This window comes from Oncorhynchus keta, chromosome 8, assembly GCF_023373465.1.
Source record: "Oncorhynchus keta strain PuntledgeMale-10-30-2019 chromosome 8, Oket_V2, whole genome shotgun sequence".
In the NCBI taxonomy this organism is placed as follows: domain Eukaryota; kingdom Metazoa; phylum Chordata; class Actinopteri; order Salmoniformes; family Salmonidae; genus Oncorhynchus; species Oncorhynchus keta.
This window is the reverse complement of record NC_068428.1, coordinates 16,600,307-16,620,976: the sequence shown is the minus strand read 5'-3', so window position 1 is coordinate 16,620,976 and position 20,670 is coordinate 16,600,307. Positions and strand designations below refer to the sequence as shown.

At 45.7% G+C, this 20,670-nt stretch overlaps 2 protein-coding genes across 15 annotated transcripts in view; both read left to right on the top strand.

The window, feature by feature from the left end:
* Positions 1-19,152, top strand: part of LOC118386605 (afadin-like) — a 129,838-nt gene extending 110,686 nt beyond the window's left edge. For 5 of the 14 annotated variants that reach the window (XM_052523542.1, XM_052523544.1, XM_052523541.1 and 2 more), the window contains 10 exons: positions 147-220; positions 1,385-1,503; positions 2,101-2,301; positions 5,082-5,173; positions 5,753-5,941; positions 6,104-7,264; positions 10,255-10,389; positions 12,331-12,850; positions 16,772-16,856; positions 17,044-19,152. In XM_052523542.1, the coding sequence (XP_052379502.1) occupies positions 147-220; positions 1,385-1,503; positions 2,101-2,301; positions 5,082-5,173; positions 5,753-5,941; positions 6,104-7,264; positions 10,255-10,389; positions 12,331-12,850; positions 16,772-16,856; positions 17,044-17,200 (2,733 nt within the window). In that variant the 3' untranslated portion in view covers positions 17,201-19,152. The remainder of the gene's footprint in view (positions 1-146; positions 221-1,384; positions 1,504-2,100; positions 2,302-5,081; positions 5,174-5,752; positions 5,942-6,103; positions 7,265-10,254; positions 10,390-12,330; positions 12,851-16,771; positions 16,857-17,043) is intronic. The other 9 variants (XM_052523550.1, XM_052523547.1, XM_052523552.1 and 6 more) reach the window with 4 other exon arrangements.
* LOC127931351 (keratin-associated protein 5-4-like) lies at positions 12,858-16,778 on the top strand. Its single transcript, XM_052523555.1, has 2 exons — positions 12,858-14,565; positions 14,656-16,778. Exons 1-2 carry the CDS (start codon positions 14,321-14,323, stop codon positions 15,338-15,340), a joined length of 930 nt encoding a protein of 309 aa, XP_052379515.1. The 5' UTR covers positions 12,858-14,320; the 3' UTR covers positions 15,341-16,778.
* Positions 19,153-20,670: the final 1,518 nt, after the last annotated feature.

Below are 20,670 nucleotides of genomic sequence, written 5' to 3'. Positions count from 1 at the left end.
TGAGGGTTTTAGATCATGCAGACTCCATACAGAATGACCTCATCTAGATTGACTCACAATGTTGCTATAATATGACTTCTCTCTCCTTCCCTCTCCCTCCTCTGTGTGTGTCTGTGTGCGTGTTACATTTGTTTTTGTGTGTTTAGGACGGTCGTCTGGCTGCAGGGGACCAGCTGCTGAGTGTGGACGGCCGCAGCCTGGTGGGCCTCTCCCAGGAGAGGTAATGCCTCAAACTTCCCTGACCCGCCTCGCCCCGGGTCACTCCCCAACACAACACCAATTGGACCTTGTGTACAGAACAACCTGGGTTTAGGAGTGAAACAGGACACGTAATGTCCTGCTGTTATCCATATAAAGCGCTGAAGAGTGGAGAAACCAAGATGAAACCGATAGGATACAGCAAGGCCAATTTGATACAAAGAACTCTTTCAGTAGCAGCAGTCACACCATAGAAGGAAATTAGCTCAATCGCGTAGAACAAGCAGAGACTATCTACAGTGCACTGACTTACAATGACCTCCACTATGTTTATGTTGGGTCTAGTAGTAATGAATAGCTTATCCTTGGTTCACACCTCTCTGATTAGTTAGAGCGTTGGGTTAGCGCTTTTTGAAAGGTCGCTAGTTCGAATCACCGAGCCGACAAGGGGAAAACTCTGTCTGTGCCCTTGAGCAAGGCACTTAAACCCTAATTGCTTGGTAAAGGCTGACTCTGACCGGTACTCCACTCTCTGAGGGTGTCTCAGGAGAGTTGGGATATGCAATAAAAGCTCAATTCAATTTCACACATGAGTGTGACACATGTACATCGGATAAATATAAGCACCCACCATAGAAACAATACCCTTTCAGACAAACACACACAAACCTTTTGGACATTTTATTTTGGTTTCCAAATGCCAAAACAGTTGAGGCTCAGTGCTCAATCTATAACATTGTTGTCTATTCTCGTAGGGGGGGAAATGGGACTTTTAATATCGAATTGCCATGTTGATTTAAAAGCACATGGCTCATTACACTTTTATATCTGCTTGTAAACTGACGACAGAATCTGGTCCAAGTCTTGGATTTATTGATTGCTTTGAGAAGTTTGTTTGTGTGTGTGTCTGCCGATGATTAACCACAAGGCTTGAGCACCAAACAGACAGTCGAAAAATGTTGGGAAATGAACTTCTTCTAAATAACTATTGCGAATGGAGAATGCCATTCCTGATACAGTACTGTTAACTCCTGGTCTGCCAATGGACAATGGAAGTCTCATAAACATCAGTCCTTGGTACTGCCATGATGAAAAACTAGGACTTTGGCATATTTGCTTTGTTCTGTTGCATTCAATCATCTTCCCAGTCCAATGAATTCTGAATCCCATTATTATCTCTTCTCAGGGCTGCAGAGTTGATGACGAGGACAGGCTCTGTGGTGACACTGGAAGTGGCCAAACAGGGTGCTATTTACCACGGCCTGGCCACACTCCTCAACCAGCCTTCTCCTATGATGCCCAGAGGTAAGGGTCTGCGAGGACAACGGGGTCACTGGTGTTAACTATGGTCCATAGGGCGCAGGTAAAAAAGTAATTCACTATATAGGGAATAGGCGGCCATTTCGGATGCAGACAATGTCCCTCCTTGTTGTCCCCAGTAACGGTCTAGAGTCAGAGGAAAGCCGAGGTTTGACTAAGTAGATAATGAGGGTTTGTGGGCTCCAGATTCCATGAAATGTCAGAAGCAAAAGTCTACTTTGTTTTGTTTTCAACATTCAGCCTCTAGACTTCTGTGATATTGGAGCGAGACGGTTGTAGTTTATGGGGCGTTGGCTGGCTGGTAGTGTTTGTACTGTGACTGATAGTTAACAATGTCCATTGTAAATGTACTGTCTGCTATATGGTTGGCTCATTAAGGGGCGGCGGGTAGACAAATTGGGCCAGTAACCGAAAGGTTGCTGGAATCTAGATCGAATCCCGAGCTGACAAGGTAAAAATCTGTCGTTCTGCCCCATAACAAGGCAGTTAACCCACTGTTCCTAGGCCGTCATTGTTAATAAGAATGTTCTTAACTGTCTTGCCTAGTTAAATAAAAAATTATTTTCCTCCTTTTCCTCTCAGCGTTACAAGGAGGGCGTGATAAGAACGGTAAACTGAGACCAAAGAGTGAAGGCTTTGAACTGTACAACAACTCAGTCCAGAACGGCTCTCCAGAGAGCCCCCAGGGTGACTGGCAGGCCTACCCAGAACCAAAGAAGTTGAGCGGGGAGGAGAGACTACTGAAGAACCGGGCCGACCACCGCTCCAGCCCCAACGTGGCCAGTGAGTAGATGGGCGATTCCAGCGTTATGGACATTAGATTTACATGCAAAATTAAGGGGTCCATTCTGTCTCACAAAATAGAATTGTAACTTTTGCTGTGTGAGTATAGCACCCATTGGAGGGAGTGCATACCCCAAAAACTGGACTTGTTAATATTGACCTGTTGTATGTTTTTCTTTGTGTTATTTCTATTTTGTGGTTTGGAGAAGAAGAAAATATATATATATAATTACGTGTTGGAGAAATTAAGCAAATAAGAAGTATTATGGATGTAACTTGAAATGGCATTTTGGGGAGACTGAACATATTAGCAAAAGTCTGAGTTTGTTTTAGGTCAAATCATGGATTGCCATTTCGAAGGAAAGGCTTGGCTGAACACAAAAACAATAAAATGAATATTGTCATTTGTGTTATTACTTTAGAGAGGAAAAGCAACCCTTATGGATGTTACACCCTCCGTTGTGGACATTAAGAGTCTGAAATAGACATTCAAATCTACAAGATTTCTTGATCCGACTCTATCATAACGTGTTGTCATTTGGAACGTTTTTAAAATGTCCGCAGAAGGCATATTACAGGGGTGTCCAACTCTTCTTTTTCTTCCCCGGGGCGCAACGAGGTCCGGAGGGCCGCACTGAAAATTGGTTGTAATTTCCTTGTTGTCAATATTTGCAATGCATAGTCCTCTGTCAATCATTTCTGGAATTGTGGATGCTCCCTGGCTGTTTTGTGATTATTTGCGAGCTGGACAGTCAAGAAACTGTATGTATATGTAGGTCCATTATCAATCCTAAAGAGTTTCCATTAGGTTTAGTCATTTTAAAGTATATTGAGTTTGTTTCAGTAAAAATGTTTTACATTTATACTCAAACCACCCGCGGGCTGGATTGGACTCCCTAGCGGGCCGGGCCGGATCCGTATGTTTGACACCCCTGGCATAGTACTTTAGGATTGAGTAATTACAGGTAGCCTTATACAAGGCCAGACACCACACCATATCAGGTCATTTTCTATCTTTATATACAGCACCAGTCAAAAGTGTGGACACCTACTCATTCAAGGTTTCTTTATTTGACTTTTTCTACATTGTGGAGTAATAGTGAAGACATTACAACTAGGAAATGACACATGGAGGTGTGCCTTGAATTCTAAATAAATCAGACTGTGTCACCAGCAAAGCACCATCACACCACCACCTCCATGCTTCACGGTGGGAAGTACACATGCGTTCACCTACTCTGCGTCTCACAAAGATACGGCGGTTGGAACCAAAAATCTCAAACTTGGACACATCAGACCAAAGGAGAGATTTCCACTTGTCTAATGTTCATTGCTCATGTTTCTTGGCCCATGCAAGTCTCTTTTAATTGTATTTATTTTTACCAAATAGGGCCATCTTCTGTATACTACCCTGTCACAACACTACTGGTTTTCTCAAATGCATTAAGGACAGAAATTCTACATATTCACTTTTAACAAGGCACACCTGTTAATTGAAATGCATTCCAGGTGACTACCACATGAAGCTGGTTGAGAGAATGCCAAGTGTGCAAAGCTGTCATCAAGGCAAAGTGGCCACTTTGAAGAATCTAAAATATATTTGTATTTGTTTTACACTTTTTTTGGTTACTACATGATTCCATATGTGTTGTTTTAATAGTTTTGATGTCTTCACTTCTATTCTACAGTGTAGAAAATAGTCAAATTAAAGAAAAACCCTGGAATGAGTAGGTGTGACCCAACTTTTGACTGGTACTGGATATAGACTTTTCTGGACACTGGATTAAGTTAGTGTATTTTTGGGGGTTTCATTGGAAGAAGACACTACTGCCATGTGTGAGAAATGCATTTCAGCATACATTTTCCAAAATAATCTTAGCTAGAACACATTTTCAAGATATCACCAATTGCTTCAGTAAACGTCTGAATTACGTCCCAGATATATACGTCGATGTGATTCGTCGATGTCCATCACATCCATATCTGCTATGGATGTTACGGATATCATAACACTGGAAAAGGATAATGAAAAGCGAAGCCAATTATAAACCATATAAAACCTTGATGAAAGTTAGCTTTACAGAGAATGTTTCAAAAGGATCTTTTTGGATGTTACATTGCCTGTCCCAGTCAGCCACTATCTTTACAGGACTGTAGAACACGCAAATAAAACTCAAGGCACTTAAATTTGTCTGTCTTGCTTCATTAATATCTTGTCACAGCTAACACTGGGGGACAGCTGTGAGTGGAAAAATAAGCTCTGTGAGCCCTTTCTAAAAACCATGAAATATGATTGACTGGAAAGTATTAATTGAAACTTGGCCACCTTCTCTGTAATCATAAAAATGCATGCAATTTCCTACTTAAACTTTTCAAATAAACTCCAACACGTGGACCTTTTGTGCTGGGTTGGAACAAAATCCTCCAAACCCCATAGCGCTCCAGGGCAAGAGATGGCGAATGGCAGGTTGGCATTTATTGTCATGAATCTTTCCCTGGAGGCAGCTCTGCAGAGTGGTCACTAGCTAGCACAGCCACAAAGTCATAATCTCATTTTTAAACCTAACCTTAATAACCCTAATGCCTAACCTTATATTAGGACCAAAAAGCAAATGGCCCATCTAGCGGAAATCACTAAGTTCTGCCTCCACGGCAAGATTCATGACAATAAATGACAACTTGCTGGTGAAGGGTGATCACTGGAGTAGTGTACGTACGTGTGTGTGTGACCACTGAGTTAGTGTCTGCTCAGCTCTGACTACCTGGTGTTTTTCCTCCAGACCAGAGTCAGAGTCCAGGAGGAAATACCGTCTACCCAGGAGGACCTGGGACAAAGATCACCTCTGTCTCCACGGGCAACCTGTGTGCTGATGTGAGTAACCACAGCAACACCACCAGTCAGAGGAATGTCGCCGTAACATATCTCCCTGAGGAAGGTCTACTCTGTCTCAGTTATGAGACCAGACCACACCAAGACATTACCAGTCACACAACTGGACATGTCACACAAGAGTAGGACAGGACTGTGATCCGGCACAAGACGATACATTATTGCAGCGTTCCCTGTGTTCGATCTGTTCTTCTCAGCTCTCACAATCAAAACAATAACCAAGATTACTAAGAGTCATTATCGGTGGTAAAATCACAACGTTCCAGCGTAACTGAAAATAGCTTTATCTATTGTTCCCCCTGTAATAAATCCTCATCAGCTCTCCAACCACTATCACTGATGAGCTACCCAGCTGTGGTGTTCGTGTGCTGCCTCTCCAACATTCTTATCCTGTCAACAAACAATGGTCTCCCTGAGCACAGGACCCCACCGCCATCTGCTACCGTTAATAACACTGATGCCGGAAATTTGCACCGTGGCCACGAGCGTTTGGTCTAGTTTATCCGACGTCTCTTAGCCAACCGTAGTGCGTGTTCTAATCGTAGTCCCCTTTTTCTATAGGACGAGACCTCTCCACCTCGTCCCGAGGCCTACCCAATCCCTACTCAGACCTACCCCAGGGAATACTTCACCATCCCAGCCTCCAAGTCTACAGACCGGATGGGCCCGGCCGCGGGGCAGTTATACACTGACGACAGGGGCCCTCCTGGCTCCATGGAAGACCACCACAACAGCAGCATCGCCATACAGGTGGGCACACAGGCAAAGGAATCATCATCATAATATGATATACTATACCTGCATGTTGCTAATTTATACATGTACTAGATGTATACAGTGGTGTACAAGTGCTGTGCTGCTCTTGCACTGTGTTAATGTTTGTGTATGTGATTGCTGTGTCTGTCCTCTCAGCAGATGGGCCACTCTCAGGAGGAGCTGTGTGACCTCCCAGGGGGCTACCCCCCAGCCCCCCTGCGCCCTGAGGACCTGGTCCACCTGCAGCAGCAGCAGAGAGAGGCTGACTACCAGCGGGCCAGTGGGGAACACTGGGTCAACCACCACCAGGTCTCCTCCTCCGTGGAGTCCTCCACCTCCAGCCAGGAGCACCTCAACTACTCCTCCAACAAGACCCAGAGCAACCACAAGAGTGGCCCAGGACGCTGGAAGACCCCTGGCCCCATCGCCCCGCACCCAGGCCCCGTGGCTCAGGCCACACGCACAGACCTCCCACCCCCTCCACCGCCCCCTGTACACTACCAGGACTTTGATTCCCAGCTCGACCTGCCCCTACCCCCCCCTCCCTCTGCCTCCCAGCAGCAGGCAGCAGCCGCCGACCGCAAGAAGCGCGAGGAGCAGCAGCGCTGGTATGAGAAGGAGAAGGCCCGGTTAGAGGAGGAGAGGGAGAGGAAAAGGAGGGAACAGGAGAGGAAGCTGGGACAGGTCCGTAACCCATCCATGCCTGTAGCCCACAACAACAACCAACATGGGGGCACACTCCCCCCTCCCACACAGCACTATCAGATGCCCCCTCCCCAGTCCCCCATGCCAATGCAGCAGGTGCCCTTGCCCTACTTCCCCCCCCAGGGCCAACAGCAGGCCCAGCAGCAGCAGCAGCCCCCCAGGCCTGAGAAACTGTCCACTCTGCCCAGAGCAACAACCCTGCCCCCTCAGGGTAACCCAATGGACACAGTGATCAGAGAGCTGCTCCCCCAGCAGCAGCCCCGCACCATCGAGCGCCGGGATCTGCAGTATATCACCATCAGCAAGGCGGCGCTGTCCTCCAGCGACAGCCTGTCCCCAGACCCCTGGAAGAGAGACGCCCGGGAGAAGCTGGAGAAGCAGCAGCAGCTGCACATCGTAGACCTGCTGGACAGGGAGATCCAGGACCTGCAGGCCAAGCCGGAGCGTACGGCCGAGGAGAGCGACCGGCTCAGGAAGTTGATGCTGGAGTGGCAGTTCCAGAAGAGACTGCAGGAGTCCAAGCAGAGTGATGAGGAAGATGAGGAGGATGACGACGAGGACGTGGACTCCATGATGATCATGCAGCGGCTGGAGGCGGAGAAGAGAGCAAGGGTGAGCTGCCCTGGAGAGCAGGGGTCTAGTGTAGCACACTGGAGAACATGGAGAAGGTACGCTATGCTATAGAGAATCATACAGCACATCAGGGAGGTAAGGTGTATGGAGGAAGACTCGTGGCCCAAGATGTTCAGTGCTGAGATCATTAGATTCACAGACTCATCATTGATTACAGTAGACCCATTTATAAATTACTTGAGCGCTATGAACATTTTGAGCCACTTGACTCACAGGGCATGACATTTCTCATGCCAAGGAAGGGCCAGCCATGGGCCAAGCAGGGCAGTGGGAAGATAGGAAATGGAACTGGTCTTAAAGGGATACTTCAGAATTTTGGCAAAACGTCCTTTATCTACTTCTCCAGAGTCAGATGAACTTGTGGTCTCTGTGTGCAGTTTGAAGGGAGTTGCTAACAAGTGTTAGCTCAATGGATAACAATTTCTAACTGGCATTAGTGAAATTGCCTACTGGCGTTAACGCAATGACTGGAAGTCTATGGTTTCTGTCAGCATGCTAGTAGATACCATAGACATCCAGTTATTGTGCTAATGTAAGATAGCATTAGCCTGCGAAACTGCCTCAAACTTCCATCATACTGGATGAGTTCATCCGACAAAGGGCTTAATTTCCATTATCCTAAAGTATCCCTTCAATGGGTACAGAGTAGGATATGGAATTCCCCTGAGGAACTCCCATTAAGTAGCTAGCTACAATGAATGTTTTGCAGTGTGCACCTGCAACATGCTTATGCTCATTGCTTTGCCACATGCTAAGCTGAGCTGCTGTTATCAACTGGCTGCAAGAGAGGGAGGGGCAGGATGCCGAACACACAAACCTACATGGAAAAGTAGAAATTGTTTTCGTTTTTTTTTTTTTTATTATGGCCATTTGTAAATTATATCTCCTGGTCTAACAGGATGGCCATCAGAAAGTGTTACATTCGGAAAAAAAACAGTCTGACTTGAATCGAGTAAAACGTCATCTAACGAGGGTTAATGTCCCTGGTCTCCTCAGACAACAGCACAGATGAACATAAACCAGCGAGGCCCCTCTAGTATATTACTCCTCATTAGTAACTGTTACAACAGTACTGTCTCTGTCTAGTGAGACTCCAGGAAGTTTCCTTAAGTAGTGAGCAACATTCTTCTGAGTCCCTGCCATCCAGGCTCTGGCATCTCAGGGGGGAGGGGGGGGGGCTCCATGCGAGGAATCGGACGGAGCGAAGTGGAGCGTTATCGGTCTGAGGGGAAGTGGGCCGTACATTCACCGCTGGCTGTAATCAGCCCAATACTGGGGAGGAATGTTCCTGGCACCACATCACTGCTGCCTCTAAAACCCCTAGCAATGTTTTCACCTTCTTCCTCCTCTTTTTTAAAATCTCTATTTACTCACTCTTTATCCCACGTTCCTATCCTCCTCTTTTTTCTCTCTTTGATTTCCTCTTCTTCTGCGGCAGACTGCTGTCCCAGCAATCTCTGTTCTAGACTTGGTACGTTCTATCTTTACGCATTCTCCCTACTTTCTCCTTTCTTACTTGTCTTGGGCTCCACCTGTGTTTCCTCTCCTTCATTCTCTGCCCTCCCTCATCAGGCCTGGGGGCCGGCTGCTGTGCTCGTGGGGTGGGTTTGGGAAGTTGGAGGTGCCACTCTTGGCTCTAGAGTAGCCACGGGAAAGTCATCCTGCGATACTCATTGGCTGTTGGGGACCCTGTCGATCTGTGAAACAGTGATCTAACTTGGTCTCTGTGAGAGCCCAAGGCCACACAGCCACACTAATTATTTTGGTCAGGGCTCATTTAAAGATATCAAATAATAATGCCTCGTAAGATACATCATCATCATTGATTAAAACAATTCCCAGAAAGAAAAAGAAAATCGGTAGGACACACTAATCTCACCTATAAATTGTTTTATCTAAAACTAACTGGGGCATGGTTAAATAAAGTTTGTTCCAGGGAGGCTCAGTACCATGCAGCCGTTGTTTCAGAGCAGGGAGCTGCCTGGCCTGCTGCAGTGGGGGTCTGTCTGTGCATGGTGGAAGACCCTCCCCAGCAGCGGTCACCTGCATGTGGGGCGGGGCGTAACCATCATTGCACCGTGTGGGTGTCAGTCCACTTCATTCCAGTCATCCAGCTCTGTGTGTGAACAACGCTCGTGCTCAGTCTGAATGCTGTAGCATCTCTCCTCCTCCTCTCTCATTGGGGAAGTTGCACAGTGTTTTCTTCTGTCCGTCTGTAGTCATGTTTCATCTGGTGATTGACTTCCAGTCTGTTGTTTGGTCATCATGACATCAGTGAAAACAAAGTGGACACTCCTCTGCTCCACTCTGCCCAGCCATGCCGTTGTTGTTTGTTATTGCTGCACGTTGTCATTCATTCTGCATGTCCAGCTGTCGCCATGTGCCTGTCTGCAGTGCACACTGCTTCTCTCAACACAGACAACCTATCCTGTGGCAGAGTGGAAATGCCCCTCCCCCTACTAGATGTTTAATTAAGCATACAGAGCATTCCCCCACAATATCTAGACCTAGACATTTTCAACACAACGGGCCCTTGTCTGGAAACCTGATGCCCCTGACAGGGGGCCAATCTGCTGAAAGAGCCTGTGTATAGACGTGTGTAGGTGCAGACCTTAGGGCTTTACCGTTGAGCTGTGACGGACTGAGGAAACACGGGCTGACTGGATTAACGTGAACTCAAGGTAGGACAGTGTGACGAGGGCATCGGTAGGTTTGCTTCAGTTGGAGATCTGAGGATAGTTTTTGTTACTAAGTTGTACTTCCACCTTTTCACCTTAGAGAGCAGGGCCTCGAATAACACTCATGTATAACACATTTGGGTCTACTATATGAAACGGTTCGATTTAACAAAATATATTCCACTCTACAACAGATGAATCTCCAAGCACACCTTTTAGGAGATCATAGACTGTAGGACGACTCCCCGGGCCGTGTACACGGTGCTGAATGGTGTGTGTGTGTGTGTGTAGTTGCAGGATGAGGAGCGGCGGCGGAAGCAGCAGCTGGAGGAGATCCGTAAGCGCGAGGCGGAGGACCGGGCCAAGCAGGAGGAGGAGAGACACTGGAGAGAGGAGGAGAGGGCCAGACGAGAGGTCGATGAGAAGGTACACCTCCCTGACGGGACCCATTAGACCGTGTACACTACACAGTCCTCTCAGAAGTTAGCTAACACACAGCTGGTTAGACGGGTTCTGACAAAATATGATACATTTCTATGAAAGTGATTTAAGTCCAGTCAGACTGTAATTAGATTATTGTTTAATATTTTATATGAATCTGATAGATCCCAATGCAGCTGTGTTTCATTGTTTTTTGTAAAAACAATTTTGAGGCTAGTTAAGTTTTGTAAAGGATTGATGTCATTGCCAGCAGAGCAGATTAAAGCAGAAAGCCACAGCCAAATCGGAAGCAGAGGACATCAGAGTAACGGAGTGTAGTAAAACCCAGAGAGAGACTAAGCTGCACTGTAATTAAAGTATTACCCCGTGGGGATCTGCCCAGCTAATTGTAGTTTACCTCATGAAAAAGGAGTCGTGCCTAAACAGAACAGCCCACCAGCATAAGAGAACAATTATACAGTGGAAAGTAAAGACCGATCTGTGGGGAAGTGTGGGGACCACTTCCCTTAAGGGGGTGTAGAGGGGCAACTGAGGCGGCAGCCATTTTTTATAATCAGCTAACATTACCAGCTTTTTCAAGGTTTCTACTGTTCCTGGTCACTCTCTCCACGGAGCTGTAAGTGATCCTGTATGAAGAATTGTGAACACGCCCCTCTACAATGAACCAATCAGAGAACTGTGGAGGGGACTGTCTGGCTGGGTTTTTAGGACTCCAGTCGAGTAGTGGAGGTAGTATTCAGTGTTCTGTGTACAGGAGAAGTAGTATTGGGTCAGAGAGCCCACAGCCAGACAGAATGCTCACTTATTTTAATGATGCCTGGTGGTGTTTGGTCTGTCAGGGGCCAAGTGTGGTTTTGGAGCACTGAGTGTTTCCTGTCCTCGATCCCAGTTAGTTATGGGGACGTTGAATCACCAGTGGCCTGAGAGCATCAGCATCCAGTCATCTGACCTTGTGTGACAATGTTACAACATCCCAGCGCCATTTTGTTTTCACTGTGTGACCATTGATTTAGTTGTTTTCCTGTGAGTCATCCTCAGACCACTGGTAATCTAAAGCTCTGTAATCATGACAACGATGTCCTAACGGCACGTTCTCAAGATGGTCCCCTTCCTCTGTGTTATGTAATGTTATGAATGGATGCATGTAACCCTCCTACCCCCAAAAAGCATGGGAGTCACTTGTTGTTGTCTATGTCCGGTTGTTTATGGAATCCTACGTTTGTTGGAAGCCATTTGTCATTTCATCAGGCACTGCTTTGGAACTGCTATTGGAATGCCCCACCCTCGCTGTGGCCATACCAGAGTACAACACATCACCATCCTCTCATCGACGTCATATACCAACCCACCATACCACACACTAACCCAGGGGATCCATGTACAGAAACCACAGCCAACCAATCTCTGTTACTAGCTGGTCCCTTTTCCAGAGCTAAAACCATAGAACCCCTCTAAAAGTCCTTGAGTTCAAGCCTATCGAATCACTTGACTGTAGTCTAACCCAAAACGCTTCAAACTGCCCCAAGCTGTCAGAAAAGTACCTGTTATCTCACCGATGGCGGTTCTCAACACAGCGTGTAGAGGAGATGAAAAACAGCACATGAAGTACCCAGAACACAACACACAGAGTAGCCTCCCCCGCACATTACACACACACAACACACAGAGTAGCCTCCCCCGCACATTACACACACACACAACACACAGAGTAGCCTCCCCCGCACATTACACACACACACAACACACAGAGTAGCCTCCCCCGCACATTACACACAGACATACACAGACACATAGTGAACAGATAAGGAAGTGGCGGACTTCTCTGGCTGTCTTGTGGCCATGGGATCCTCCCTCCAGCAGAATGTGTCAGTCCAAGACAGTCAGCCATGCCTTGGCCACACTAACAGGCTCTTCCCATTCCCTTAGAGGAGGCAGGAGGAGGAGTACTACACACGTCTGGAGGAAGGGCGGCGCCGGCAGCACGAGGAGGCCGAGCGCAAGCTGCTGACCCCTGACGAGCCTGGTCTGTACAGACCTCCCCTCCCCAGGGACTACCAGCCTCAGCCCCCCCCTCCCACTGCATCCCACGCAACCACTGCCACTAACGCTCCACCACCCCCACCTCAGAGAAACACTTCCTACCTCAAAACCCAGGTCGTCTCCCCTGACGCCTTGTACACTGCCAAGTTTGTCTCGTACAATGACGAGGAGGAGGAGGACGCTGCAGGTCAGGTTAAGCTCTCCGCCACCAGAAAGTCCTATGGTGACCTCCCGCCCGCGCACAAGCCGCAGCTGCCTGCGCGCAAGCCCCGCCCTCTGTCTGATGGGATCTTTCTGTCCAGCTCATTCCAGCCGCCGGCTGTCAATGCCAACAGTACTGCAGGGCAGCCCCCTCCCCCTCCCATCAAACCCAGCCTCAGCTTCATCCCGACAGGCAACTCTAAAGGTAGACATGGAGAGGAGAGAGGACACGCCCTCCCATACGCCTCCCTCTCCAGATCTCTCATTCATTCATGTTTTTTTATTTTTGTGTTCCTGTTTTTTTCAGTAGAGTCATTCTGGCTTCCTTTTCCCTTCTCCCTTCCTCTCAGTCTCTCGACAATCCAGTAGATCTGTATTGTAGTTGCCAATCAACTTGTACTTTATTTCTCCAGCCATCTCCCATCAGTTTGTTATAGGTTGTTGGAAATTCCACTCCTCCACTAGCAAATCATATTCCGTTTTGTTTGTTTTTCCCGATCCTTCTGTCAAATGTCCTGTCCTCACCCGTTCCTCTACCTCCAATCATCCTTCTAGCAAGTAAAAGCAATCGATAAACCAACCCGTGATTCGCCGTGATCGCACTCCAGATATCCAATCATAGTACTGTTGGTGTTGCCGCCCCTCGCCCACCCATGTGTTTGGTTTTGCTGTGGTGGTGACTTGCCGCCCACCTGCCTGCCTGCCCAGCCCTGCCGCGGGCCCCACAGCTGCTTGGGGGTGGGATTGGCATTAAGGAACACTGAGCCACTGGCTTCTTATCTATCACATTGTCTCTGTGATGGGACCTGAGAGGAGCAAAGCAACTCTCCTCAGGTTCACTTGGCAAAGGGGAAAAGATCTGTTGAGTGAGCCATTGCATTTGTCTGTGGCTGTTTAAAGGTCTGTCAGGGCTCCAAACCAATCAATCACTCATTAGATTACTGAGCGGTAGTACTACTTCACTATAATCTAGTTCTATGGTTTAAATCTGTGGCACAATGTATTCTGTTTTAAAGCCTTTAGTGACCCCTACTGGCAGAAGTGTCAACTTTCAGTTATTGTCTTCTATTGCTGAAACCTGGCAAAAGTTCTTTCAAGATAAACTTTGCTTGACAGTCTGCATTTTTGGTCAACAAACCACAATAATTTAAGTCTCTTGGTGAGAAGGGCATTCAAAAGTCTATTAGTATTATCATACTCTAAATACAATACATTTTCAGTGTTTCACTGTGAGCCATAACATAGTCTACTGTAGTTTGAGGAACTAATAAGATATTTCTTAAGTAGAAATGCTGTTAGTAACTAATGATATCCACCATTGACAATCACAGGAATATGCCTTTCTATTTTCGAGACCATGTTTATAAGTGTTCTTAAAGAAAATGTGAACGCAAGCCCTCCGATGTGAACACTTTAAACAGCCATGGACAAAAGATGGCAGTAATGCAACACAGTCTTAGTCAAGAGGCTCAGTGAATGTCACCCTGCATGTCACCTGCACACAGCACCAGTGCCCCTGCCCTACCCAGTATGGATGATGTGTGGTGGGCCTGTTGTTAATGTGTTGCATTCCTCACTCAAATTGAGGGACCAATCACTAACCGTGCTATAATCTCACATCAACAAAACCTGCAACCCGCCCCCGCTGAATCCTAGCTTCATTCCAATCGGCCTGATGAGATCCATTGCTATTTACTGCCTTTGCTCTCCTCCTTTCAACACTCATGTTTTCTGTTCACTCCTCTTTTTGGCTGCTATGACTGTTCCTAATTCTTCCCTGTCTCGGTCTCTCTATCTCTCTTGTCTGTCTGCCATGTCTCTGTCTGTCTGTGCCGCGTTTCTGTCTTGTCTGTCTGTGCCGTGTCTCTGTCTGTCTGTCTGTGCTATGTCTCTATCTCTCTGTCTGCCGTGCCTCTGTCTTGTCTGTCTGCCGTGCCTCTGTCTGTCTGTCTGTCTGCCGTGCCTCTGTCTGTCTGTCTGTCTGTCTGCCGTGCCTCTGTCTGTCTGTCTGCCGTGCCTCTGTCTGTCTGTCTGCCGTGCCTCTGTCTGTCTGTCTGCCGTGCCTCTGTCTGTCTGCCGTGCCTGTCTGTCTGCCGTGCCTGTCTGTCTGCCGTGCCTGTCTGTCTGCCGTGCCTGTCTGTCTGTCTGCCGTGCGTCTGTCTGCCGTGTCTGCCTGCCGTCTGTCTGTCTGTCCCGTGTGTCTGTCTGTCTGCCTGCCAGTGCCATGTCTCTGTCTGTCTGCCGTGCCTCTGTCTGTCTGTCTGCCGTGCCTCTGTCTGTCTGTCTGCCGTGCCTCTGTCTGTCTGTCTGCCGTGCCTCTGTCTGTCTGCCGTGTCTGTCTGTCTGCCGTGCCTCTGTCTGTCTGTGTGCCATGCCTCTGTCTGCCAGTCATGTCTCTGTCTGTCTGCCAGTCATGTCTCTGTCTGTCTGCCAGTCATGTCTCTGTCTGTCTGCGTGCCATGCCTGTCTGCCAGCCATGTCTCTGTCTGCCTGCCAGTGCCATGTCTCTGTCTGTGTGCCATGCTTCTGTCTGCCAGTCATGTCTCTGTCTGTCTGCCATGCCTCTGTCTGCCAGTGCCATGTCTCTGTCTGCCTGCCAGGGCCATGTCTCTGTCTGCCTGCCAGTGCCATGTCTCTGTCTGCCTGCCAGTGCCATGTCTCTGGCTGTCCCGTCAATCTGTCTGTGTGTCAGTGACATTGTCTAATGCTGCTGCTTCCCTCCGAGGCCATGCCGTGGTTCAGGTAACCGGTTTCCACTTGAACCACTGGCTCCCTCTGTTTACCACAATCCACTGGCAGCATCAAGGTGAAGGGCAACCCAGCTCTCTGATAGATAAGATATCTAAATGTTTTGAGACTGCTCAGATTCCACCTCCTGCTCCACTTTATTGTAAAAGAATATCAGCAAAATCTAACTGAATTGTTGGGGTATTTGTGCTCGCCTTTTTTGAATGAAAGGAACACATTATCCATAGCTCTAGAAAGACCTTTGGTTGACTTACATTACATCTGATGCCAAAGTACTGTTCTGTATAAACTTATATTTGGCTTACTAAAAGAATGAAATCCACAAACCATCAGAGGCCCTTTCTTTAGTGTTTGTTATTGGATGGTTCATAAGGTGTTGTTTTAGCTCAGGGGACAGACCTTTGATAAGTACCAACTTATCAACTAGTCTGTAGACTGAGAGCCGGTTCTGCACCAGAAGAACTTGACCATGCCAGTGGAGTCCTGCCTCGGTTCACACAAGTCAATGTGGTTGTGTCTGCCATGTTATCCCCAGTTTCATTCCATTTAAAACAAAATCAACATGCATTTGGATTCTGGTTGTGCTTCCACACACACACACACACACACCATTTGTTGGAACACAACCATTCAGATTCTATTGGTGGGAGTTCTGGGTTAGTGTGAGACGCCAGCCCCAGCCCGCTGCTGGCATGGCCCTGACAGACACACGGACACGTGAGCCTACTGATTAATGCCTACTGTGGGTCAGAGGTAGAGGTCACCTGTGAGTCAGTGATGTTCGGTTAGAAGTAAGAAATCCAGTTCGGACATCAAATCGGTCCTCATTCAGGCCCCTGTGGCTTTGATTAACTCCTACCTATCATCCAGGGTTTTTAACAGGCTTGATGGCAGTTTACTTCGGGTGCTACATGCCTTAATGGTTGACCTCCACCTTTGATCCCACACACTTGTTTCACAGACCCTGCTGCTTCAGGCGTGCCTTGGAATGCACTAACGCTATTCAGTCAGCTAATCTAGTCCCAACGGCTTGTTTTGGTCTGTGGAAAAATCTTGGTTTGTTGTAGAATTTGAAGTTGACTGAGAAGTTGCTGGGTACAGATAAATCAAGTTATAGCCTGGATTGTGACTTGGCAACGATTTACAGTTGACAGTGTTACGTCACAATAACTTTACATTGCCGTGCAGTACTCTTCGTGTACTGATGCAGGTAAATGAATCCCAGTGGATAAATTGTTAATAGACAGTGGTTCTATACACATTTTTGTACCCGGCATCTTTTTAAAACACGCTTTGGGTTTACCAGCCAACATGGTACTAAAACTAAATGAATTATTAACTAATGTGCTCTATTTCCCCAATGAATGAATTCATACAGGATTTAATTCATACACTGGAAACACAACCGGGGTTGTAGGATCAGAAGATGGTTACAAGGACCTGCGAGAGAAATGGACAAAAGGGTGAGGCCTGCCATGCATCTCTCTCTCTTCATAAACAGAACATTCAACTGGGTCAGCCTCCTAAAAAGGAAACGCCTGAGTGAAGGACCATCAGAAACTTGAGACATTGTCGTGTAGGAATTCTGAGAACTCACAACATGGTACAGTATATGTTGTAGTCATATTGTGGTTATTCTTCTCATTGCAGTGGTCAAGAACAGGAAAACACTTTAACTGGAGAAGCGCCAGAGAGTATGACCTTCAAGGAGCGCCAGCGGCTCTTTTCCCAAGGGAAGGAGGTGTCTAACAAAGTCAAGGCCTCACGGAAACTCATGGAGCTGGAAAATGAACTCAATACAAAGTAGTAGACTGGAGCCTTAGCAAGACAGACCGCCAAGCCCCAACTCGGCAATGAGAAAGAGAGCCAGGTTTTGTTTCCCAGTGACTCAACCTTTTTTGTTTAATAACTGGACCATTACGTACAATTTAAATGTATCATTGCAATAGGAGAGACATTTATTTGCTTAATTTCCCTCTTAAACTGTCGAAGATATATTAAAATAAACCACTGTAAAAACGTTTTAATTATACTAGTAAGACACAACCTGAAATCACGTGAAGGGGGGGATATATTAAAATACACCACTGTAAAAACGTTTTAATTATACTAGTAAGACACAACCTGAAATCACGTGAAGGGGGGTATATTAAAATACACCACTGTAAAAACGTTTTAAATTATACTAGTAAGACACATCTGAAATCACGTGAAGGGGGGGATATATTAAAATACACCACTGTAAAAACATTTTAATTATACTAGTAAGACATCTGAAATCACGTGAAGGGGTGGGGGGTATATTAAAATAAACCACTGTAAAAACGTTTTAATTATACTAGTAAGACACATCTGAAATCACGTGAAGGGGGGATATATTAAAATACACCACTGTAAAAACGTTTTAATTATACTAGTAAGACATCTGAAATCATGTGAAGGGGGGATATATTTTTGTTTGTAAAATGATTCTTGGGTTAGGGATGAAAAGTTTTGCTTTATTTAAAACAAAAATGTAATAGCTTACTGTAATGTGGAATATTTTATGGTATTTATGCTCCTTCTGCATTACATATTTTCACACTTAATTTCTCCTTGTTTAAATAAATGCCCAGGCTTTTCCATACCAGACTAATCATTTTAGTTAACTTATACGCAGTGGAGGCTGCTGAGGGGAGGACGGCTCATAAATGGCTGGAACTGAGCAAATGGAATGGCATCAAACACATGGGAAACTTGTTTGATATATCGATACTATTCCACTAATTCCGCTCCAGCCATTACCATGATCCCGTCCTCCCCAATTAAGGTGCCACCAACCTCCTGTGACTCAGTGATTCAAATGGAGTAATGTTGTCCATTCTGGTTTGTGATACACTGTTCTTCATTCCTTAGAATGTGGGTTTAGTTTTGCTCCAGCTATTACTGGAAGATGCTATGACTTCCACATATATAAACTGGTTTACTGGGTCCTACTGGGGGTCCACTTTAGTGCACACACACACACTGTAAATATCTCTCTCGTTCCAAACAGAACTTATACTTCGTGATAGTAGCAACTCTCATTTGGTGTTCATCTTCAGAAATGGACAGTAAAGAACTTTATAGAAGTGTGACGTAGGAAATTTAAACAATTAACTCCTATCTTTTGGTTCTCGCTGTCAATGGGGGTGTTAACAGTTTTTCAATGTTTTCTATTCCCCCCACTTTATAGTATTGATTTTCTTTGAATTGAATAGTAATTTGCAGAGTTGTGAAATTTGACAAGTTGTAATACATCACCAGTATGAGGGAAATTACTTCACTGTCAGTTCAAATGATAATAAAAATCAAAAGTAGGAACATTGTTTGAACCTTATGTAATGTACTTGCACAGATATTGTTTATTTAAAATGTTTGAGCCTTTTAAATCTATAAAACATGGAATACATTTGGATCTATAAGGCTACTGTAGGAAACTATTATTTGAAGGATTTGGGCAGTATGCTATTTACATGAAGTAAATCTCTCCAGTCTTAAACCCCTACATCTCTTCATTCACAGCTTTTTGATCCATCTTGTGTAAATATTCTTTTCAGGAGAACATGTGCCAGATTTCACTGTTAACTTTAATTGTGCATAAAGTAACTGTGGCAATATCCTGTTTCAGCTTCAAATACTGTATTCAACCTTTTCTCATTTTAGGTTACACATTTTAATAATTTAAATTGTTTTGCTTGAGCCTTTTGTAAATCATGAATAAATACAGATTTTACAAAATGCTGGAACTTCGTTCAAATTTGTATAGAAATATTTCAAATGTGACAGGAATGAATGCAAAAATGTCAACATTTTACTGAGTTACAGGAATTAAATGTGTTAGGCCCTAATCTATGGATTTCACATGACTGGGAAGACTGATGCACATCTGGTCACAGATACCTTTAAAAAAAGGAAGGCCTGTGGGTCAAAGAACCACCTCATGCAGTGACATGATCAGGCTGTTGAATGTGGCCTGTGGAATGTTAACTCTTCAATGGCTGTGCAAAATTGCTGGATATTGGTGGAAACTGGAACACGCTGTAGTACACATCGATCCAGAGCATCCCAAACATGCTCATGTGGGTGACATGTCTGGTGAGTATACAGGCAATGGAAGAACTGGGATCATTTCAGCTTCCAGGAATTGTGTACAGACCCTTGCAACATGGGGTTGTGCATTTTCATGCTGAAATGAAGTGATGGTGGGGGATGAATTGCATGACAATGGGCTTTAGGATTTCGTCACACTACCTGTGTTCAATTTGCCATTGATAAAATGAAATGGTTCGTTCTCCGTAGCTTATGCCTGCCCATACCATAACCCCAGTGGTGTAGTTTTTACTACATTCCTGAAGAAAATGTACTTTTTACTCCATACATTTTCCCTGACACCCAAAAGTACTTGTTGCATTTCGAATGCATAGAATGACAGGAAAATGGTTGAATTCACGCACATCTAAGGTGTCATCCCTAGTGCCTCTGCATATGGCAGACTCACTAAACACAATGTGTTGGAGTGTGCCATCTGTAAATAAATAAAATGTGCTGTCTGGTATGTTTAATATAAAGAATGTGAACTTACATATCACTTTTTTGATACTAAGTATATTTTTGCAATTACATTTGATACTTACGTATATTTAAAACAAATACTTTTAACTGTATGACATTCACTTGAGTCATTTAAAATTAAGGTATCTACTTTTACTCAAGTATGGCAATTGGGTACTTTTTCCACCACTGCATAACCCCACCACCACCATGGGGTACCCTGTTCACAACGATGACCTCAGTATACTGGTAGCCATCGGTGAGCATTTGCCCACAGAAGTCGGCTACGATGCTGAACTGCAGTCAGGTCAAGACGACGAGTACACCCAAGACTGTTTCTGACATTTTGTGCAAACCCACAGTTTCACCAGCTGTCTGGGTGGCTGGTCTCAGATGATCTTGCAGGAGGAGCCAGATGTGGAAGTCCTGGACTGGTGTGGTTATGCATGGTTGTGAAGCCAGTTGAACTTACTGCCAAATTCTCTAAAAATAAATTTGAGGTGGCGTATGGTAGAGAAATTAATATGAAATTATCTGGCAACAGCTCTGTTGGACATTCTTGCAGTCAGCATACCAATTGCACGCTCCCTCAGCTTGACACATATGTGGCATTGTGTCCAATTGATAGTCTTGTCCCATTTCTGCAACTCCCCTACGGACTCGGGAGAGGCGAAGGTCGAGAGCCATGCGTCCTTCAAAACATGA

Bases quoted from the DNA above. Each gene is read 5' to 3' on its own strand.
- LOC127931351 (XM_052523555.1), top strand. From the start codon at position 14,321: ATGAGATCCATTGCTATTTACTGCCTTTGCTCTCCTCCTTTCAACACT. The intron at 14,566-14,655 runs TGTCTGTCTGCC...GTCTGTCTGTCT, and splicing joins TGTCTGCCGTGCCTCTGTCT to GCCGTGCCTCTGTCTGTCTG.